The sequence below is a fragment of the Heloderma suspectum genome, chromosome 2 (assembly GCF_057233095.1).
Source record: "Heloderma suspectum isolate Gila_16-S chromosome 2, 16-S_ref, whole genome shotgun sequence".
In the NCBI taxonomy this organism is placed as follows: domain Eukaryota; kingdom Metazoa; phylum Chordata; class Lepidosauria; order Squamata; family Helodermatidae; genus Heloderma; species Heloderma suspectum.
The window spans coordinates 27,376,798-27,400,781 of NC_139459.1; the positions used below are offsets into that span (position 1 = coordinate 27,376,798).

At 41.3% G+C, this 23,984-nt stretch overlaps 1 protein-coding gene across 1 annotated transcript in view; it reads left to right on the top strand.

Moving 5' to 3' along the window:
- Window positions 1–8,828: 8,828 nt before the first annotated feature.
- The window catches only part of SLC1A3 (solute carrier family 1 member 3), a 69,191-nt gene continuing 54,035 nt past the window's right edge, over window positions 8,829–23,984 (top strand). Inside the window, exon 1 of the mRNA XM_084832052.1 lies at window positions 8,829–9,009. Coding sequence (XP_084688178.1) covers window positions 8,829–9,009 — 181 coding nt within the window. The remainder of the gene's footprint in view (window positions 9,010–23,984) is intronic.

Consider the following 23,984-nt stretch of genomic DNA (forward strand, 5'->3'; position numbering starts at 1 on the left):
GAATTACATACTACTGGAGACAAGGAGCTGCCTAGAAAAATGGCATTCCTCTGTCAAGCTCTCTGTAATGTGTAGTGAAACATACCTCATGATGTGATGTTATCCAATTGTGCACTTGCCTACCCCTGCCAGAAGCAGCCAAGGGATTGGGGATGCCGTTCTTAGAAGGAGCCCTATATCTCCAGCTATGTGTCATTCCACCCTCAGATGCACTGTGGGTGCTGGTCACATGTCAGCATTCATATCCTGAGCATGCCAGGCACTAATAACAGCAACTAGGAACAACTGAAGACTATGCTCCTAAGCATACTCACTAGGAAATACTTTCCATGAACATTAGGAACTATGTACAGGGATGATATAGCAGCAATGCTCAGAATGGCCCTCAAAATATTTACTCCAGTAATCTCATTTTGAAAATTGACCAGATGGCAACACTTATAACTTCCTAATACTTTCTTTTGTTCCTTTGTAGCTCAGTCATCAAAGGATTAGCCAGTGCCACAGATCTCTCTCTCTCTCTCTCTCTCATTCTCTGTCCTGTGATCTAGCTCATCAGGTCCAAGGGATAAAATTATTTCTCACCATTATGAGAAAACACTATAAAAGTAACTGCCTAGCACATTACCCTAGAAGCCTGTTTGCCAAGGATAATCTAAAGCAGTGTTATATTTTATAGAATTCAACCATCAGAATGGAATGGTTTGAAATAATCCCCAATGTTGTAACTAAAATAAATACATACACTTAGTTTATATTCATAGTATGGAAGAGTTTCTCCCCTTCTATTTTTCTAAACCTGAAGCTGTGTTTTCCCCTTGCTAAAAAAATTTGCATATTTTCTCAGAGCCTGTTTCTTTCTCACAATAGACAATATCCAACCATCCTGCCAAAGAAATGTCCAAATGCTAAAGAGTAGCTATAACGGTCATTACCACAAAAGCAACTTTGAGCTACAAGCACTCTTAAATTAGAATTATTACTACAAATGATTTTTGTGTGTCTTGATTGCTGTGATTAATGATTCTATCATCAAAAATGTGTATTTTTCAAATTCATGCTAACACTAGGCTCTGAGTAAAGGAACATCATTAACTGAGTTGCAATGACTTGTGTCCTTTGCATTCACAATATAATTGCTGCTGAAAAATGAAGGTGGAATTCATGAAGCATCTGGTTTTCTAAGAATTCACACTATTATCTGCATAAATGAAGATTCTCGATAGATCTCTCTGAAATTTGGCCAGATCATGGTACTAAACACATAGATAATCCATGCCAAATTCCAGACCTTTGCGACACATTTAGAATGTGCAAGACTTATACTGATGGGATGGAATTTAACCTCTCTGCCTTAACTATACATATATCAGTGTACTTCTATAATAAAACATAGACTAATAAGATAATCAAGATTATTGGTATGAAAGAGTAACCCCAGCTTTAAAAGGGTCACAGAAGAACTCATACCAGGCACAGTTGTTGTACACAGCTTTTTCTGTTCTTTGAACAAAAAACACATCAACATCATCAACATCATCATCAGGTGTTAGACACTTCTCAAACAACACTCAGTGCAACTTACAACAGAGTTAAAACACACCGTATAGAAAGTACATAAATATATAAATAAGGAATGCACATTTCTCATTCAATGATACACTGCCTTTGATAGACAAAATCTAATATTCAAGTTTGTTACCTTCTTTAGCTGAATTCACCAGTGAATCACATGTAACATACCTGCAATACAAAAATGTATATATACCACTGCCCTAAGATGTGGGACTATTGTACCATAAGCCTATCATTGAGTCCAATATGTAATATATTGTGCAGTACCCTCCTGAATTATTTTGGTCAGGGCTGTCTCCTCCTCCTCCTTTTGTTGTTGTTTTTAAAATCCAATGTACTTTTTGATGTACAAAGTGATTTGCAATTCTTAGTTCTTTATTTTTTATGTACAATAACCATGAAACAATTAATATTGGAGGTCTGATTGGTCATGCAACTAGCAACTATTTGATCGGTTTTATGAGATGGTGATTTTTATTGCTGAAGCTACCCTGAGAGGTACGTTTGCACTAGAAGGGTGGGATGTAAGTATATAAATGCAATAAAATAAAAACAAATCTTAGGGAGAACGCTACACTCCCAAACACAATTTTGTTGATGGGGCAGTAGAAGTGTATCATATTCTTGTGTCCTGTCCCAGTAGCTCGTAAGGTGATGGTTTTTTTCACACACTAAATGAGCAGTTGTTACTTATCAACTGTGAGAGAGCTATAGATCTTTTCTCAATATAGCACTTCTTTGGGGGGGGGGTGTTCAAGCCATTAATTTTCACCATTTCAGTGTCAGAGGTCATCTTGGGCTCACTAGTGAGTTAGGAGAAGATGACCAAAAAATGAAGCACAAACAGTATACCAGTATAGATGTTTCAGGCAGAAGATCGATAATACTACATGTGATGAGAGATCCTTTGCTGTGGCTGAATATCTGAAGTTGAAGATGTTCTTGATCTCCTCTTTGGATAGTTAGATGGATTTGTGTTGCACTTTTTTTTACACACTCAAGTGTATAGTGAGATGGACCAGCCAGGGAATGAGCGTATGTGGCTAAAACGCCCTGAAACTCTCTCTCTATGTAAAGAGGGCAAATTACTTATTGTTTTTCTAATAATGTAAAGAAACTCTTTGAATCAAAGAACTCAAAGAAACCAAGGATTTCCAAAATCATTGTGCCAATTTTAAGAATACAGCTATGACAGGTCAAAATCCTGTTAGAGATTATCCGTATAGTCACAGGGGGAAGGTTCTGTCCCATACAGGAATGCACTTCCCTTAAAGGATCAGGTTCATAGTTTGGGGGTGTTCTTGGATCCAGAACTGTCACTTGAGGCACAGGTGAACTCAGTGGCACGGAGCACTTTTTATCAGCTTAGGCTGGTATACCAACTACGCCCTTATCTGGACAGAGATAGCCTAGCTACAGTTATCCATGCTCTGATAACTTCTCGTCTGGATTACTGCAATGCGTTATACGTGGGGCTGCCTTTGAAAACGGTCTGGAAACTTCAGCTAGTCCAAAATAGGGCAGCCAGATTGTTAACAGGGACTGGCCAATGAGCTCATATTACGCCAGTAATTTTCCAGCTGCACTGGCTGCCAGTCCATTTCTGGGCCCGATTCAAAATTCTGGTATTAAGATTCAAAGCCCTTAACGGCTTGGGGCCAGGTTATTTGACATATCTCTTCATCCCATATGTGTCTGCCCAGACCATAAGATCACCCTCAGCAGTTCTTCTCCATGAGCCCCTGCCAAAGGAAGTGAGGCGTGTGGCTACTAGGAAGAGGGCCTTTTCTGCTGTGGCACTCCGGCTGTGGAATGAGCTCCCTAGTGAGGTTCACTTGGCACCTACGTTGTATTCCTTCCGGCGCCAGGTGATGACCTTTTTATTCTCCCAGGCATTTTAGTATGTTAGCTTTCTACTCTTTTAGCTTTGGTGTTTTAAATCTGTATTTTAAATCTCTGCATTGCTGCTAGGTTTTATTTTGGTTTTATTCTGGTCCTTACCTGTCTCCTGAGAAACCTGTACGAGGGCCAAAAAGCAACAGTAAGAACTGGACATGGAACAACCGATTGGTCCAAAATTGGAAAAGGAGTACGACAAGGCTGTATATTGTCGCCCTGCTTTTTTAACTTATATGCAGAGTACATCATGAGAAACGCCGGGTTGGATAAATCACAGGTTGGAATTAAGATTGCCTCTTGTTGAGGGTGAAAGTGGAGAGTGCAGAAGCTGGTTTGAAACTCAACATTAAAAAAACTAAGATCATGGCATCTGGCCCCATCACTTCCTGGCATATAGAAGGGGAAGAAATGGAAGCAGTGACAGATTTTATTTTCTTGGGCTCCAAGATCACCGCAGACGGTGACTGCAGCCATGAAATTAAAAGACACTTGCTCCTTGGGAGGAAAGCTATGGCAAACCTAGACAGCATAGTAAGAAGCAGAGACATCACCTTGCTGACAACAGACAGAGCTTTGCAAGATGGACCAATGGCCTGAGTCAGTATAAGATAGGATGGTGTCCATCTAAATGTCCATGTCTGCCCCCAAGCAGGTGATCAGCATCTTTTGCTGGATGTGAGCATTTTTTCCATCATGTAGCACCAATTTGTGAATGAGAATCCACATCCAAAAGGCTCACCCAGGTGCATGCATCATCCGATTTCTGCACACCAATCACCCTTGCTAGATGGGACAATGGCACATTTGCAGATAAGGTTGAAAAAGGAGAATACTGTAATGAAAGAGTCAAGAGTCAAAACCATTCTTTTTTTCAGAATATAGTCATTTTAAGCTGTTATTAAAATGTGAATGAATTTTGTAACGTGGAAGTTCACTGAAAAGGTGATCGCCTTTTGGGGGAGGAGCAGAGTTTGGAATGAGCCCTTGGAGTGCGTGTTCTACTTGCATGTCAGCAAGGGGCCATTGCTCGGATGCAAAAGAGGCTCCTGCACTTTTAATATTTACGTAGAAAGGGGAATTTCAACAGGTCATGACAAACATTCATTTCAGTAGAAGATTTCATATAAAAAATAATTTTAAGATGTTTGGTTTTTTCTCACTCTGTGTTAATATGCAAACAAAACTTCCATAAACCAAGCCATCAGATTAACTCATAGAAAATACAAGATGTCCTTACCATTTAAACATTTTTATAGCCAGTGTAGCAAATATTAGCTGGGACATAAGACTGCTTAGCCCTGTCCCATTAACTCAAAATCACCCCTACCTGGTTTTCCACCTGTGTGCATGGGGGGACGACAACACAGGGTTCCCATATATATTTTTCCTTCATAGGGAGAGAAAAAGCTAGGGCAGGGAACTCATGTAACTCTAGCACTATTAGATTCTACTTTCTTCTTTTTTTACTTTTAAATAGTCATGGATCTTTTGGGGTGCTCAGTTTATACAGTTATTTTGCTAATCCTAAATCTATCTGTGAAGCAAAGAAAGGAAATCAATAAGAGCCCCATGCCAGCACCAGGTTTTGGGGGGCCCTTCAGTGGGCCTCCTTCCTAGGTGAATCTACCTTTTCACTGCCATCATCACCTGCTGTTCTTGCTCCTCATCCTCTTTCTCATCACTGCCACCACTTGCTTGACAGGCAGAGAGCCAGTGAGCAAGTAGGCAATGACATCTCCTGCTCTTTCTTCTCATCACCACTTTAGTCTCAGAGCATCTCTACACTAGCCTAAAATCCCACATTTAAAATGGGGCTTTCTGCTTCCGTTTTAAATGCAGGATCACAACTGACTCCCTTTACATGCGCTTCCTCCCCCCCGCCCGCTTTCCACCCTTATCTGAGTCTTCCATATGTTTCATTATACAGCCACTAGATGGCGCAGTGGTCTAGCTCTTCTTATTGCGAGTTTTTTCCTTTTTCATGAAGGAACTCAAACAGAACTCAAATGCTGTAATTTGATAACTCATTGTCTCCAATCTTTTAAAAAACGGAATAAAGGTCATTTAGTGTGGGAGATGCCCTGGAAGTTGAAGAGTAACCATGAGTAACCAATCTCAATAGCAGGATAAAAGCTCCGTGTGAAGAAGCCCTCAGCCAGAGCAACAGGCAGGTGAACAATCAGGATGCAAAGGAGAATAGGAGGGGCAACTCCGAGGAGCTCTTGTTAATGATTCCCAGCTGAGTTATGGCCCCTTGGCAGGTGCCCAACCATGCCTACCCTTGACACTAGCCTTGAGGAAGTCCTGTCTTCTGAAACCATAGTAGTATTAACAAACAGACAAGTTGGACCTACAACAAAAAGTTGCAGCTTGTTGTTCAGGGTTCCAGCCAGCCATCTTTTTCCAGGATATTCCATTCTATTTCCTTTGCCAGTTCAGTTTTTTTGCCCCCAGGCATAGTTTTGTGACTACTGAAACATGCTCAGATCTTATTGGTCTGTTTTGAGCCCCCACATTAGATTTCCCCACAGACCCCTGTAAACCTTGGGGCTCCTCCAAGCCTGCTGATACTTCCCTCTTGCATGTGGATGGTGCCATTTTGGCTACGTAAAGATCGTCACTCAGAGAATGAGTTGTTGTTAGTTAACACACACAGATTGCATTTTTGATCCATGGCTCTCAGGGTGAAAATGAAAATGGTCTATATGAGTGCCATCACTATTCCTCTTAGGGCACAATCCTATGCATGTTTAGGATTGCGCCCTTAATCTGGGAACAGGCCTATTGGGAGACCAGGAGATGTGTATTTCTAAAATTAAAGCAAGGGAGAAATGTTGTACTTTTCCCATTATCTTTCATGACTTCTGTTGCTGAAACTTTGAGCTGGAATTGAATTTACTTCTGAAGGATTTTAAAAAGAAAACTTACAGAACAAGCCCTGTCTTGCATGTAGGGGCAGGGGGAGGTAAAAGGGAAAAAGAACTCTCTCTGGTCATGTTTGTTCTCTTCCTGTTAACTCCTGAGATATTGAAGACAGGTTGCCCAGCCACCGGAACAATTTTCATGGAGGACTGACTCACACAAAATAATACACATACACACACATGTCGTAGTCTTGCACCAAAAGGAGAAGAGAGCATGCTCATACATTCTTTTTACATTCCCTAAAGAGAGGACGATAATGCTGTATAATTATGCCCAGTATCCTCATTTGGAATGTCGACCAAAAGGCGAGCGAGAGGAGAGATGTGATGTGTGTTTGCGATTCTTTCTAGGTCCGGATTTTGCATTTATAATGAAGCTGAACTGACAAAGCGTGAAACTGGTCTAAAGGGAAAAAAAAAGAATGCAACCCCGCTTTCAGGGTGCCAAGACTCATCAATATTCCTGGAGCTCAGCTTTCAGGCGCTCCCCGCTACCCCCCTTTTTTTCCTGTTGTGTTTTTTTTTCTAAGTTACCCGAATAGACTCCTCCCCTTTTCTTAAGTTGCTCCGGTTTGTACGTTGCAGCCTGCAGATTGTGGCCAACGTTGTATTTCTCTCCATTGCCTCCCCCACCCCCCCGCCCGTTTCGTCTCTTTCGGATCTTCTGGGGATCTTACCTTGCTGTTTGCCTGGAGATTTCCGCAGTTTGAAAAAGGTGAGCGCATTCTTGATTTAAATCACTGCCCTTTCTTCTTGTTTCCCCCTCACAGTCGTTTTCTAGCTCATTGGATGGAATCACAGTTGGATGTTCACTTAATTGTCCCCCCCCCGGCGTGATTTTAATCATAAATTGATAACGGGGGGAGATCATTTTAATGCTCTTGGTTTGAGGCGGGGGAAAGGATCTAATATTTGTCTCATTGAGGGGTTTTATTTAAAAAAAACCCTCAAACAGCAGCAAAGGCATACAAATAATTCTGGAACATACCTTTATACTAAAGTTACACTTTCTTATAAACAATTGACATAAATATTTTCTCTGTGTCCTAAAGAATGCAGAAATTAATATTTCCAAACACAGGAGAAACAAAAAGGACAGCTATTCCAGTGGGTTTTTGTGAACAAATTTCATTCAACTTCAGCTATTTTCAGTAGCCAAGCCAAAAGATGACGTGAGGGATATGAGTAGAAATGCATATCAGATTCCTGCTCACCTTTTTTGACTTGTAAGGCATGAATAGCTATTAAATAGAATGATCAAACAGCTCATTCTGAAGGTGAAATGTATTGAAATCATGGCTTTAAACTTTAAAGATAAAGCAGTAAATCATCTTCAGAATCAGGCATTTGCTGTGTGGGTACAGTATTTGGTTTGCCGTTCCAACTGATGTGGGGCAAGTGTGTGTGTAATAAGCAAGTAGTAGCTGTCTAATAGGGGTTTAACAGCACAATCCTGTGCATGTCTACTCAGTAAGGTACCCATGTACAGGAGTGTAGCCTAAATTATTTGTCCAGTTTGAATTGGTATGCAGACCACAGGGCACCTCAAGGAAGAAACTAGTAACGGGGGGGGGGGGGCAGGGGAAGTGTATCAGAGCATCTTTCTAAAGGATGCTGAACACATCAGATGCTCTTGTTTTAGGCTATATGATTTTTACAAGATATGGATCATTAAGTAACAGTTTAAAAAAAACACAGCATAACTTCTCTAGAATTTGCCTAAAATGCAGAACACACTGTATAATGTGATCTTGTTTTACTCTCAGAAATTTAATCTGAAACACATAGATGGTCATAACCAGCATTAAAAGAATGGAGCCAAAGTTAAGTCCCATTAATTATGGTAGGAGTGTTAAGCAAGTGATTAAATGTCACCTATTGAAATCAATGAGACTTTGAGGATAAATCCTGTTTGCGCATTACCCATTACGACTGAACTTTAAAATGCTTAACTTTGGGTGGATTGTGCCCATGCCGCTTACGTCTTCATACAAATGACTATTTTCTCCTGTGTTATTATGTGTAATTATTGCACATTGGCTACAATGCCTTGATTTTTTTAAAAAGCCTACATAATTAATAGTTTGGCTTATTTTGTGTAATTTTGGAAACCATGAGAACTAAGCCAATACCATGACCCATCTAACTGATAAAACACGCACAAACACCTGCAGTCATGTGCAATTTATTTCTTGACAGTTTAATTCTTTTCCCCTAAGCAATCCAATTATTAAAACATTATCGCTGTAGCTGTAACAGATCATGGTTTTGATGTTCATAGCCAGTTACTGAAATGTCATATTTCCCTTTTTTTCTTTATGTCTCTAGCTTCCATTGTCCCTGATCAAGGAGCACGCACTTTCTTCCTTCTTTTCTGGGGAATTTTTTAACATTAGTAAACTATAAAGAAGATTTTTTCCTGAGATACAGATGACTAAAAGTAACGGAGAAGACGCAAGATCAGGCAATAGGATGGAGCGCTTACAGCAAGGGGTCCGGAAACGTACACTTATGGCAAAAAAGAAGGTGCAGAGCATCACAAAGGATGATGTTAAAAGTTACTTACTGAGGAATTTTTTTGTGCTGTTCACCATCATTGCAGTCATTGTTGGTGAGTAATTAGATTGAGACAACAATCTTGAAAAAACATCACATGGACAGAGCCACTGCTGTTCGCTTTCTGCCCCCATGGAGAAGAACTTTAAGGCTTGAAAACTTTTCTATCTGACTGCTCCATGTTGTTCAAGAGCTGGAAGAGTTTTACTGTTGATAGTCAGGTCTACAATTTTTCAGTTACACATCCCATCAGTTTAAATCAGTAGTGCTCGAAGGGGACTAATTGGAAGGAAGATTGTTGAGTTACTTTGCTGATTCCTTAAAAAAAAAAATCCTGATCAGTCCTGAATTAGAAGCCGCTTTTAATTTTATTTCTTTATATATTTCTTTACAACATTTATATACCACTCCATATCTAAACAGATTCCAGAGTGGTAAACAATAAAAGATAAAAAGAAAAAACACCAAATTAAAAGTTAAAAACAAAACAGAATGCCAATAAAAACCATGCCTGGTGAATCAAGGAAGGTTTCTGGAAATAAAGATGTTATCGGCCCTTAATACTACTTAAATATTAAAGAAAATCAGCTACAAGCTCAGTGCAGTCCCCGTGTGATTCTCGAAGTGTGTTTGTCAGTTATAACCTATAAATGCAGAGGCAGGCAACCTGGCAACCTTCAGATTTTTGGAGTACAATTTCCATCAGTTCCAGTCAGCATGGCTAATGGTCAGGGATTATGGGAGTTGTAATTGAAAACATCTGGAGGCACTGGGTTGCCTGCTGCTGGACTAGAGAGACTAAAATTTCCAACGTCTCTTGATTTTAACAGCCAAACCACAGAAATGAGAATGGACAACCTAATATTTAACTATTTTCTCCTCACAGTCAAAGAATTACAGCCACATGTTCAAGGTCAAGTGTTTCACTACCTATGTTACTCATGCAATTTAATAGCCAATGGGAGATCTACTTCTGCAAAGAAAACTGGATTAGTTATTGCTTACAAAGCTGATTAGGGCAATGTTTGCAAAGGTCTTATATTTTGATTATCTCTAATCAGAAGGGAAAAGGTTGACTTGGGAATTGTCCTCCTTGTATTTAAATATATCCATATTTTTAAAAATGCTACAGATAAGAATTGATGGTGGCCTGGATCCAAAGAATTGTGCAAAAATTTCTACATGGCAAGGAAACTGAGCTTACATTTCTCAATCACTAGTGCCCCCCTTGCCTTGGGGCAAATCTATTTTTGAAACTTTGAAAAAGATATAGCATTGTAGTTTGCCATTCAAATACAATTTCTAAAAACTCCCACCAGATCACCCAACAGGCCTTAGGCACATCTAAAGTAGCTCTTTGGACTGTGGCCGCTGGGTTCCTTTTTGTGACAAAATATTTTTATAAGAAGGAAAGAATTCACTGAAGTGTGGCATGTATGAAAAATATTTGATTCTAGGATTCTGCTGTCTATAAACAAAAATCATTGTATGAATAGTCACTTTCTTTATTTTGGAGAGTATAAAGCACTGGGGTGATTAAAAACAAGAAAGAAATTTGCTTATTCCAGTCAAAGGAACTAACTTGGCTTGCTTCGTTACCCTCTTTAGGTGTCACACATCAAAGTTATTTTTCCGTAGGGGTTTTACAGGAAGGGCAATGCAGGTACCTTTTCAGATTCCAAAACCACTTTCTGAGGGCATGCCTTACATGCATCTTGGTCCAAAGTCTTCCAGCCTTCTGACATCGTGTTTTCAGGAGACAATCTGGTGTGAACCCCTTCGGCATGAGTCCCACTGAAATGAATGGGACCTGCACAACACTATGGGTGGTCTTGTACAGTTCCCATTAATTTCCACTGGTCTTTGTAAAGGAGAACTTCCAACTAGATTGGGCTCTTACTCATTTTAAGAAATAGATTTGACTCTCAAGCTGTCTTGGAGGCATAATATGGTACTTTAAAAAAACTAAGGCTGCAATCCTATAGCCACTTTCCTAGGAGTAAGCTCCACTGAACTTAATGTGACTTACTTCTGAGTAAACATGTATAGGATTGTGCTGTCACTGTTTAGGTCAGTCTTCCCCAACCCGGTGCCCTCTAGATGTTTTGGACTTCAATGCCCAGCAGCCCCAGGCATCAAGGTCAATGGGGCAGTAATGTTGGGAGCTGTAGTCCAAAATATCTGGAGGGCCTCATGTTGGGGAATGCTGTTATTGAAAATGTAACCATCAGAATGCTCACTTTGTTACTCTTTGCTTTTAAGAGTTACAATTCCTTCAGAAAGCAATGAGTGCCTTACATGGAGGATCAGGAAATCTCCCATCCAGGCATTGACTAGACAAAGAACTGTATCGTTTTAACAGATTATGAGTGTAACAGCATCATATGCCCTTAGACTGTTCTCTTGGATGTTAGCTGACTTCCCAAATAAACTTGAAAAATTGTTGAAAGGAGAATTACATGGTTGTACAACTCCAACTGATCACAAAAATTGTCTGGGTTAGGCATTAGAAATCTATGTCCGCAAGCATTGGAGCAGCTGTGAAATTATGGGATACAATTTAAATGGAAAATCCTCAGTGCTTTAATTCCCATTAGAAAAAAAGTAACCAAATGGACAGATGGTTTTACTGAAAGACAGAAAACACTTCCACATCCATTTTACCCAATGGTTATTTGGATTAACCAGCTACACATGTCCTCAAAATATGGTTCATGCAAACAGCCCACTTCTATGTCCAAAGTGCTGTTAGAACCACAAACTCGTGTGAGATTGCGGCTCCCCTTATCTACTGGGGTGGGGCAGGGGAATCATAGCTGGAGATTTTCCTGTTCAAGGAAGGGAAGGAGCAACCTTGCTTGAGCATGTTGCACATATTCTACTGCTCCACATTTAGATGGTTGCTGTGAGCAGGTTTTTATAGAACTAAGCAACTTGCCAATCATCAGAACTGACTGTATTGGTGGATTTGTGTATATTTGTGTGACAATTGGGAATTTTGTATGAGCCGCTTCCTTCTTGTCCGTTGTATTTGCCAGTGTTTGAACATTTGCCAGTGTTTGCAATGTTAGAAGTTCCAAACTTTAATCATACCAGTGCACTAATGTATTCTGAAATGTCTGTTAGAAAGGGTCACATCTGGAAAGCTTAGTTAATGTAGTGCCTACTTTTCTTGGTTTCTGAACTGGAATGATATTAGCAGAATTGCAGGTCTAAGCATACAGTCTCACAGTCACATTTTCAAATGGCTCATTTGAATATTGAATCTGAGCAATATAACTTTACCCCCCGCCCCAATCCAAACAATAGCACTGCCTGATAATGTCTTTATTGGGACCAACTCATGAGCTAGCTTTTGAGTTTCACAGAATTCTTCCTCAGGCTTGATGTTTATTTGTTTTTAAAAAATGATCAGGAGAAGAGAAAAAGACATTGCGGATACAAGGTATGGTAGGATCCCATTGGTGATATGCAACCAGCTTTAGATGGTGATTCAGTGAGCATTTTGCAGACTGGTTTAGTTTCCATCAAGTGCAAAAGATCTTAGGTTGCACCAAATAATTTTTGCCTAAATGGATCCACCTGGTTAATGTTTGTAATCTTAGAATTTGATCTTTTCTTTGTGCATGGATATTGCTGGTTTTAATCAGGAATGCATAGAGTGGCAAGAATTCTTTTCTGAAATGGGGAACCATTTGTTAGCTATGATTCTTCGTGGTGCGGAGATGAACGCTGGAAAAAATTGATGAGAGCAAGGGTGGATGTTTCTACTTAACAGAGGAGCAACTCTCTAGGTAGACAGCTGAGCTGTGCTAAGGGCACTTCAAACTGTCAGGCAACACTGAGGAAGGAAAATAAACCTAATGGTTAAAACTAGGGTGAAAAAGGCTTTCTCATAGAAGAAACGTTGCAGCAGATTTAATAATAAATGCACAAACATGCTGTGTTGTGTGTGATCAGAAATCTGGTTATGAGTGCCGATAGCATGAGAACGAAATGTTCACTAGGGCAGTCCACATTATGATCACTGCTAGCTCACATTGACTAGTAGGACCAGCATGAGGAATGGACATATGATGATGCCAGAATTACAATGATAACTTTAAACCCCACCAACAAAAAGTACTTCTTTTTTTAAAGTACCTTTTTCATATTTGCCAGCTAGCATTGCTTATTGGAGGTACCTGTAGCTGTACAGCACAATCCTAGGTGTGTTTATTCAGAAGTAAGTCCCACTGATTTCAGTGGGAGAGAAGGTGCTTCCAGATGGAAAAAGACATTGTCAAAAGACATTGGTAAGCTTTTCCTCCTTAATCAATTTTTTGTGTGGAAGGGGAAAAGTGGTTGGAAAACGTTGCAGGGTTCCAAGTTGAAGACAATATTCTTTAGACCCTGTAAGATTCCATGAATGAGGCAGGAGGATTATATGACAGAAGCCTACAGTTTAAGTATACGCAGGGTCCAGCCATAGTATTTGACTCCTGCAATATGATCCTTGCTGAACGTTCTATCAACTTTACCATTTATCTAACTGCTCTGTAGTTACTAGTCTACTGTGGTGGTGATTTAAATAAAATTATAGTCTATTCATACACGCTAGGTTTCATCTGAAAACCCTTAAGTTAAACTAATGACCTGAAAACCCTTCCAGTACCATTTCATTGCAATACTGGTGCATCTCATTGGCGCCTCTTCTCTGATAGTAGGACACTCAGTCTTGGATTGTGTGGGTTAATCTGTCTGGGTCTGATGTGTGTAGGATTTCATGTCTGGTAGGAATTGTGAGCAGTCCCTTTACACACTTCTGATTCTATAATTTTGCATCCAAAGGAGTTGTCTTGACATGGAGATTTGGGGAAATAGTTGGGAGGGATTCCATCAGTGAACTGAGATAATTGATTTAATACAGTCTGAACTATTCTCATTAATGAGACTAAGATATAACATTGCCCTGTTTTTAAGGTTACCTCCAGACCCTGTACTGAGCAGCAATGGTAGCACCTCAATTAAGAGGTATTTCCTACTGCAGATGCTTAAGGGGCAGCAGTCTTATTCTGATGTGATGGTAGATGCTTTGACTTGGATTCCTGCATTGAGCAGGGGGTTGGACTCTATGGTCTTATAGGCCCCTTCCAACCCTACTATTCTATGATTCTAGATGCTACTGTATTGAACCTGCTAGCCTGCCTGGACTAGCAATGGACAGCAAGGGGTCAGATTGGGGATTAGAAGTTAGCAGTGCTTTGATTCAGAATACTGATCATGGGCAAATCCACTACATCTGGAATAAGACATAAATATCCATCCATACATCATCTCTGTAAGAACCACCCTGTTCAGTAAGCAAGTACTATTATTATTTCCATATTACAGACTAACAAAGGACAAGTGATCACCATCAAACCTCCTTCCAGGAAGCTCGCCTCTTTCCTTATCCTATAATGTCACATCAAACTTTTATAGACAGGAGTTTCATGAATCCTTTGGCTACTCTGATGTCACAGATGGCCACACAGCTTTGAGCCACTCAGTTGAATGCTCGGGGGAATCTAAGACTCGGTCTACTTTTTAAATTTAGCCACTTTATCAAATAAAGTCAAAGATTTATCATGATGATAGACCAGTATAATTACAACTAAAACCAAAATTTAAAATATTAGATCAGCATTTCCTTAGTCTTATTCTCATTGCATTTACTAAAGAAAGTTGCAAAAACCTCAGTCTGATGTCTGTCGCTTACAGAAATGAAACATCCAGTTATCTCATTCAAGGATTTCCTTACAACTGACAGTTTCAGTTTGGCCTCCACATAAAATGGAAAGCATAATAAGACATGTGTCTTATTATACATGTGACTTCGACTTCTCCAATTCCACAAGGAGATAATCATGCAGCAAAAGGAATACCCTGAAATCTTCTTTGTAGCAGTACATAGGGAAAAACATTGAACCCAGCTAATGTTAGAGCATTTAGGAAGAATGTTTCTTCCAGCGATGTTAACTCCAGCCTTGGCTTCATCAAGCCCAGCACATCGCATGATGTGTTCTGCGTACAGGTTGAATAGGTAGGGTGAGAGTATACAACCTGCCGTACTCCTTTCCCAATCTTAAACGAGTCCGTTGATCCATGGTCTGCTCTTACCGTTGCTACTTGGTCGTTATACAGATTCCTCAGGAGGCAGACAAGATGACTTGGTATCCCCATACCACCAAGAACTTGCCACAATTTGTTATGATCCACACAGTCAAAGGCTTTAGAATAGTCAATAAAACAGAAATAGATGTTTTTCTGAAACTCCCTGGCTTTCTCCATTATCCAGCGGATATTGGCAATTTTGTCTGTAGTTCCTCTGCCTTTTCTACACCCAGCTTGTACATCTGGCAATTCTCGTTCCATGAATTGCTGGAGTCTACCTTGCAAGACCTTGAGCATTACCTTACTGGCATGTGGAATAAGTGCCACTGTTGGATAGTTTGAACATTCTTTGGTGCTTCCCTTTTTTGGTATGGGGATATAATTTGATTTTTTCCAATCTGTTGGCCATTCTTTATATAATTCTATGAGACAGTAAATAGCATAAGAAGCCCCCAGTATTATGCTTTATCTTTGTCCTAATGCCGTGGGCTTTCAAGTGATGCCTAAATTGATAGAAATTCATTGTGGGGGAGGTGAGCTGACACTGAGAGATACAGGCTTGCCTATGACTTCCCTTCATTTCTGGCTGAGGCAAGGTGTGAATTGGAGACTTCCAGTTCCTGCTCCAAACCACCACACTGCACAAGCTCCAAGAGCAGGAAGTTTCTGTCTTGTGTACTAGTGAAGGAACAAATTAGTCTTCAGGATGGCTGCCATATCGCATCCACATTTTGGGATTTGGTTGCTGAATGGGGACAAACCCATCGAAACTTGTAGAAACGTACTCTTCCTTGTGGTTTCAGTGTAGACCATGAGCCCAGCAAGCCACATCAAGACATGCTATAAAAAGCAAGTGAATGCCATGAACCTCTTTAATTGATGCCTAAATTCTTCTTTGATTTAATATCCCTGAATTTTTCATTTAATTCCTTGTGTCACATTATATTGCCTAATTGCATGTACCAGTGGCTCCAAAGCTAAATAAATAGGTGAGGGGAGAGTGGGCATTTGTAGTTCCATCATTAGTCTGAGTTCTCAATCTGTTGTCCAGACTAAGCAACCTTTCAGGTGCTATAAGAGGAATAGGATGCCATTGCTTGTCAACAAAGAACTTCACAATTCCTATTTTATTTGCTTTCAGTACTGCCCCCTTATACCATATGGATTGAAATTTCGCATCTCTTTTCTTTGGAATAACCAAGTAGCTAAAGAAGGCTTTAAAACAGCTATTTGCCTACTCACCTATGGCAAATAAAATTTTCTTCCAGACTACCATACAGGGAATTTTTTGCAAAATGAAAGAGAGTTAGTTCTTTTTACCCCTTTTAAGGCAAAAAGGGATAAATGAATAGTTTCCATTGAGATGTGTGGACTAGTATCTGAGGTAAAGAATGATGCAGGCTGACAAATAAGTACTTAGATAGACCTGATGAAAACATACAAAGTTGCCTTATATGGTGTGAGACTATCGTCCAGTTAGCCCAATATGTCTATTCTCCAAGGTCTCAGGTTGAGGCCTTTCCCAGCCCTCCTGCTTGAGATACTTTTTAGTAGAGATATTGGGCATGGAACCTGATACTTTATATACACAAAGCATGCACTCTACCACAAAGCTATGACCCCTAACTGAGAACAGTGTTTTCTGAGAAACTATTCTTAGGAAAACACTTAAGGATAGGATAGTGCTGGGATCTACAGCCTCCAAATGTATGCTTTTGATACTTTGAGGAAAAGTTATTTGCAAACTTATTATTAATTACATTTTATCCCACCCTTTCTCCAAGAACCTATGTGGTACACATGCTCCCCCTCCATTTTATCTTCACAAAAACCCTGTAAGATAGGTTAGGTTGAGAGACAGTGGGCTGCTTTGTGCATAACACTAACTTGTGGTTTATTTAACCTATGGTTAACCCATGGTTTTCTGCCCTACCCAAGGTTTTCCAAGCAGATGACTGAAAAAACTGTGGCTTGTTTTCTCAGTCCCTGGGTTGTTGGTTTGCCTCCTCCTCTGTCTGCTCCTTCCCTGTATCCCAAATGCCGTTGAGGCACTGTAGTACTGGCATGTAGAACAGCTGGGTGTTTCTTTTTACCGCTCTTGGCTGCCACCTCTGTAGCCTGGCAAAACAAACCATGAACAACCCACAGTTCTGGGTTCACATGTAACAACAACCCATGGTTTAAACAACCCAACAATAAACCATAGATTCTCTTACGGGGTTCTTCATGGTTGACAAACCATGGTTGTTAATGCAGCCATATTCATACATCACAACAACCCAGAATTCAATAAACCATGGGCTGGCATGGAGGTCTCCAACCCACCAAAGACCCTTAAGGAAAGAGAGTCTTTGGTGGGGTAGATGTTTGCCCCCCCCAGCCATTTTTTTGGTAGGGGGGCTTTTCCTTCCCTATTAAACCCAATGGGACGATTTGTCCATTGACTTGTTTCCAAGCACTTAACCATTCTTCAGGGCTTGCACATCATGGGAAGCTATGAGTAAGAGCTGAATTGCAGCTTGTTTTGCCACTTGCATGAAGGGAGGAGTGAAGCATCAGGTAGATACCACTTGTTCACATCCTGGCTTATTGTGAAGCACGGATTTCGCCATAGCGGAAAGCTCTGGAAAGATCAGTGCAGTGTATTGCAGCAGGGAAATAAAGCAAACCAAGTGTTAAAAACATTACGAAAGGAAATGAGAATAAAACAGAAAAAGTATCATAATGCTGTCATATAAATCTATGATGTATCTCTTTTTAGAATTGTTGTTGTTCAGTCGTTCAGTCGTGTCCAACTCTTCGTGACCCCATGGACCATAGCACGCCAGGCCTTCCTGTCCTGCGCTCTCTCCCGGAGCGTGCTCAAGTTCATATTCATTGCATCCGTGATGCTATCTAGCCATCTCATCCTCTGCCGTCCCCTTCTCCTTTTGCCTTCAGTCTTTCCCAGCATCAGGGTCTTTTCCAGGGAGTTTTCTCTTCGCATTAGGTGGCCAAAATATTGGAGCTTCAGCTTCATTATCTGTCCTTCCAATGAGCACTCAGGGTTGATTTCCTTTAGGATGGACTGATTTGACCTCCTTGAAGTCCAGGGGACTCATAAGAGTCTTCTCCAGCACCACAGTTCGAAAGCATCAATTCTTTGGCGCTCAGCCTTCCTTATAGTCCAGCTCTCACAGCCATACATTACTACTGGGAAAACCATAGCTTTGATTAGACGGACCTTTGTCGGCAAGGTGATGTCTCTGCTTCTTACTATGCTGTCTAGGTTTGCCATAGCTTTCCTCCCAAGGAGCAAGCGTCTTTTAATTTCATGGCTACAGTCACCGTCTGCGGTGATCTTGGAGCCCAAGAAAGTAAAATCTGTCACTGCTTCCATTTCTTCCCCTTCTATATGCCAGGAAGTGATGGGGCCAGATGCCATGATCTTAGTTTTTTTAATGTTGAGTTTCAAACCAGCTTTTGCACTCTCCTCTTTCACCCTCAACAAGAGGCTCTTGAGATCCTCTTCGCTTTCTGCCATTAGGGTGGTATCGTCTGCATATCGGAGGTTGTTGATAATTCTCCCAGCAATCTTAATTCCGACCTCTGATTCATCCAACCCGGCATTTCTCATGATGTACTCTGCATATAAGTTAAATAAGCAGGGTGACAATATGCAGCCTTGTCGTACTCCTTTCCCAATTTTGAACCAATCGGTTGTTCCATGTCTGGTTCTGACTGTTGCTTCTTGACCCTCGTACAGGTTTCTCAGGAGACAGGTAAGGTGGTCTGGTACTCCCATCACTTTAAGAATTTGCCACAGTTTGTCGTGATCCACACAATCAAAGGCTTTAGCGTAGTCAATGAAGCAGAAATAGACGTTTTTCTGGAATTCTCTTGCTTTCTCCATGATGCAGCGAATGTTGGCGATTTGATCTCTAGTTCCTCTGCCTCTTCTAAACCCAGCTTGTACTTCCGGTAGTTCTCGGTTCGCATACTGCTGAAGCCTAGCTTGTAGGATTTTGAGCATCACCTTGCTGGCATGTGAAATGAGCGCAATTGTGCGGTAGTTTGAACACTCTTTGGCGTTGCCCTTCTTTGGAATTGGAATGTAAACTGACCTTTTCCAGTCTTGTGGCCACTGTTGAGTGTTCCAGATTTGTTGGCATATTGAATGCAGCACTTTAACCGCATCATCTTTTAGGATTTTAAATAGCTCTGCTGGAATACTGTCATCTCCGCTAGCTTTGTTGTTACTAATGCTTCCTAAGGCCCACTTGACTTCACTCTCTAGGATGTCCGGCTCAAGTTCAGTGACCGCACTCTTATGGCTATCAGGGACATTCAGATCTTTCCTGTATAGTTCTTCTGTGTATTCTTGCCACCTCTTCTTAATCTCATCTGCTTCTGTTAGGTCCCTGCCTTCTTTGTCCTTTATCATGCCCGTCTTTGCACAAAACGTTCCCTTGAGATCTCCAATTTTCTTGAAGAGATCTCTAGTCTTTCCCATTCTGTTGTTTTCCTCGATTTCTTTGCATTGTTCATTTAAGAAGGCCTTCTTGTCTCTCCTTGCTATTCTCTGGAACTCTGCATTCAGTTGGGTATATCTTCTCCTTTCTCCCTTGCTTTTTGCTTCCCTTCTTTCCTCAGCTACTTGTAAAGCCTCATCAGACAGCCACTTTGCTTTCTTGCATTTCTTTTTCTTTGGGATGGATTTCGTTGCTGCCTCCTGAACAATGTTACGGACCTCCGTCCATAGTTCCTCAGGCACTCTGTCTATCAGGTCTAATCCCTGAAATCTATTCCTCACCTCCACTGTATATTCATCAGGGATATGATTTAGGTCATACCTGAACGGTTTAGTGGTTTTCCCGACGTTCTTCAATTTAAGACGAAATTTTGCAAGAAGCAGCTCATGATCTGAGCCACAGTCAGCTCCAGGTCTTGTTTTTACTGACTGTATGGAGCTTCTCCATCTTTGGCTGCAAAGGACATAATCAATCTGATTTCGATATTGACCATCTGGTGACGTCCATGTGTAGAGTCGCCTCTTGTGCTGTTGGAAAAGAGTGTTTGCTATGATCAGCATGTTCTCTTGGCAAAACTCTATGAGCTTTTGTCCTGCTTCATTTTGTACACCAAGGCCATGCCTGCCTGTTATCCCGGTGATTTCTTGACTTCCTACTTTAGCATTCCAATCCCCTATGATGAAGAGGACATCTTTTTTTGGTGTTAGTTCTAGAAGGTGTTGTAGGTCTTCATAGAACTGATCAACCTCAGCTTCTTCGGCCTCAGTGGTTGGGGCATAGACTTGAATTACTGTGATGTTGAATGGTTTGCCTTGGATTCGTACTGAGATCATTCTATCATTTTTAAAATTGTACCCCAGTACTGCTTTTCCCACCCTTTTGTTGACTATGAGTGCTACTCCATTTCTTCTAAGGGATTCTTGCCCACAATAGTAGATATGATGGTCACCTGAATTAAATTCGCCCATGCCTGTCCATTTTAGTTCGCTGAATACTTTTTAGAATACTGTGTGTAATTGTAGATTCCCCATCTGATAAACAATGGTATAGAGCTACAAAGTAGGAGACACCAAAATGATTAAGGGCTTGGAGCATCTTCCTTATGAAAAAACGTTTGAGATTCTTCTTAGTTTAGGGGTGGAAAAAGGGGGCACCCATCACTGAAGTTTAAAAAATTATGAAAGATTTGGAATGGATATATTCTTTCTTGCAAAACACTTGAATTCACTGCCATCCAATGAAGCTGACTGCACTTGGTTCAGGACAAACAGAAGAAATGTTTCTTCACATACGGAATTAATTCCAAGAGCATGTTGTGGTGCTCAGTAAAGAGACTGCTAAAGAATGGACAAGATCAGCCATCCCCAAGCTGGTGCACTCAACTCCTATCATCCCCAAGTCAACATACCATGCTGACTGGAAAATTAGACAAATACCAAGTCAACTGACCATGCTGACTGGAAAATTAAACAAATTTCTTTCAATAGCTGCTGTCTGTGAATGTTAAGAACACTTGCAACATGGTGGGTGCTTCCAGATAGAGGGCTTCTAGTGCAACTAATCAGAAAGCATTGTGTGGCAATTCCACCTTTTTTCTTCAGGGATTTTGTCTGGTAAGAGAAAAGATGGGAAAAGAGGTGGGAAAACACAGGAGGGTTATGAGTGAAAGACAGCAATGTCTGGACACACTGTAAAATTCTGTGAATGAGGAAGGGTGATGATGCTATAAAAGCCTTCTCTGGTAGCACTACTTTTAAGTTAGGACATAATCCAATAGGGATAGTTGGCCGCCTCAGAACTCAGAGGTGGTCAACTACCCAAGGCAGGACGGATGGAGAATGGAGGGGATCCTCTCCTCCACGCTCTGGCCACCCTGCATTTGCGGCTAGACAGCCAAGTTTGGCTGTTTAGCCAGGGTATGTTGAAGTGGGAGGAAGGGAGGCTGGATGGTGCATAGGAAGTGTTATAATGATGCTTCCGCATGTCTCCTCCCCTCCCCACCACTGGGAACACCCCCTTTTCACCTGCTCCACGCTGCACTTATGAGCGCGGAGATGGGGATGAACTGCACTGCCTAGGAGGCGGTGGGGGCAGGGGTGGGGAGGGGGAGTGAGGTTTCTGGGAACCGAGCTTGGAGCCCTGGCTCGGAGCTCAGTTCCCAGAAACCAAAAAATCCTATGGCCATCTAGATGCTGTTTAGCGACCATAGGATTGCTCCCTCCATTATCAGAGCAACAGATTTAAAGATTAAATGCCTGCTGGAAGAGGAAGGTCTTAGCCTGGCATCTAAAGACGTATAGTGAATGCACCAGATATATCTTCCTGGGAAGCGCATTCCATAGATGCGGCGGTGGTGGTGGGGCACTACAGAGAAGGTCTTTCCCTGGTAGCCACCCATTGCACTATTGTGGGTAGCGGCACCCAGAGAAGATCATCTTCGCAAGTGGGCAGGAACATAAGGGAGAAGGTGCTCCTTCAGGCTGACTGGTCCTGGGCCATTTAGGGCTTTGAAGGTCATCACCAACCTTTGAACTGGGCCTGGCAATTGGCTGGCAACTGGGGTGATACTGGCCAGTCCGAGGATGCAGCCTAGCTGCTTGCTCTGTTCTGCACTAACGGAACCTTTCTTGCTGTTGAGGTGTGAAAGGTTCTTGAATTATCTTAATTAGGAAGTGGTTGATTTAGTGCCGTTCCATGCTTATTTGCATGGTGCAAGACTTTAAACAGTATCAACAGAATGCAATAGTTTGCTAATAGCGGCCTGGTTCAGAAGTCACAAGCAAACCATGGGTGATCTGTCAGAGCAATGCCGTGGGTTTGCACAATCTTATTCCCTCCCTCACTTCCTGTTTCATTCTAACTATGTGCCATGATGTCTGAATCAGGCAAGCTATGGGTTTTAAAAATATGTATGTATTATGTTTAGATCGTATTGTTACATGGGCCTCCCTGCAATCTCCTATCCAAGGGAGTGAACAAGTCTGCAACTGCCTAGCATCAGCAATCCTGCAGCCCACTGTGTGCTCCCAGATAATTTCCTGGACCCTCAAATATGGTTACTCCAAGAATTGGAAGCCTAGTTCTAAATGTTGCCTCCAGTTCTGGTTTAGAGGTAAACACTAATTTACAGTAACCATAGTTTGAACAACTGGGATGTAACAGCAAATGGTACTTAGTGCAAACCGGAGAGGGAACTGGAGTGTAAGAGAGGAAGAAGGGGGAGGACACAGAAGCCTGAGGCACAGCCTTGATAGCTAAATCATAGTTTGGATGTGACATCTGAACTGAGCCACTGAATTGGATGTGTATGTTATCAAAGGAAAATGGACAAAACTGAAATAAGTGTTAATTCTTAGTATCTGAGTTCCTTAGAGGATAAGTAGGATTTACATGTAATAAGTGATGCGAGGAGCCATTTTATTCAGCAGCAGCTTATCCTTCCTGTTCCTTTGTATAGTGCACTGCTTCTTAATAGATGATCCTCCACAACTCATGAAATCATGTTCCTGATTAGTTTTTATCTATGTTTTTCTGTTTCAGCTTATTTTGGATAGGAAGCATCATTATTTCAATTTAGTGATAACACTTCCCCGACACACTGCTCTGCATAAGAGAACATCATTTTGGATGACATATAAAAATGAATTGTCATCTTAAGTCTGAACTGCTTTCTAGAAGCCACTCCCCCATGAACTTTCTTTGTTCCTGTCTCCTCTGTGTATCCTGGCTACATCCTCTGGACCTTAGGACAGTTCAGAAAGTCTAGGACACTCTGCTGTTAATTATATTTCACTGTACAGTGAAATAACTAAATGTGTAGCTTCAGCTAAATGTGCAAGCTTCACTCAGTTTAATCAGTAGATTAATAATCTACTCCTTCCGTCTCTCTTATGCCCTGCTGACAAGAATCAGGTGGGACAGAAGGAGGATGGAGGCAATTTTGTCTCCCATTCATTCTCCTCCTCTTCAAAAATATCTTCAGCTAGATGATCCTCTGAGCCCATCTTGCTCACTTACCAATGGTGGGTAGGAACAGGTGATGGAGAGGCCTTAGGATCCTGGGATACTGGATCCCTTCCCCACTCACTGGAATGCCCCCCTTTTGACCTCTACAGAGTCAGCTGAGGTCACTTTTCTGACCTTGGAAAGTGGTTGCCATGGTGCTTTCTGTGGTGGTTGTTAGGGGTATACGATCTGAGAAGAATTCAATCTCAGATTCCCCCTGCCAAGGTTGTAGGAGAGTCTGAGTAATGGTTTGAATGAGGAGTAAGTTGAACTGGATATATTGTTAGCTGGATGGTCCAATGGATCTGAGAAGTGGTGTTCAACTTGTTTTGGATGGGGTTGCAATCCCCCTGAAGGAGCAAGTTTGCAGCTTTGGAGT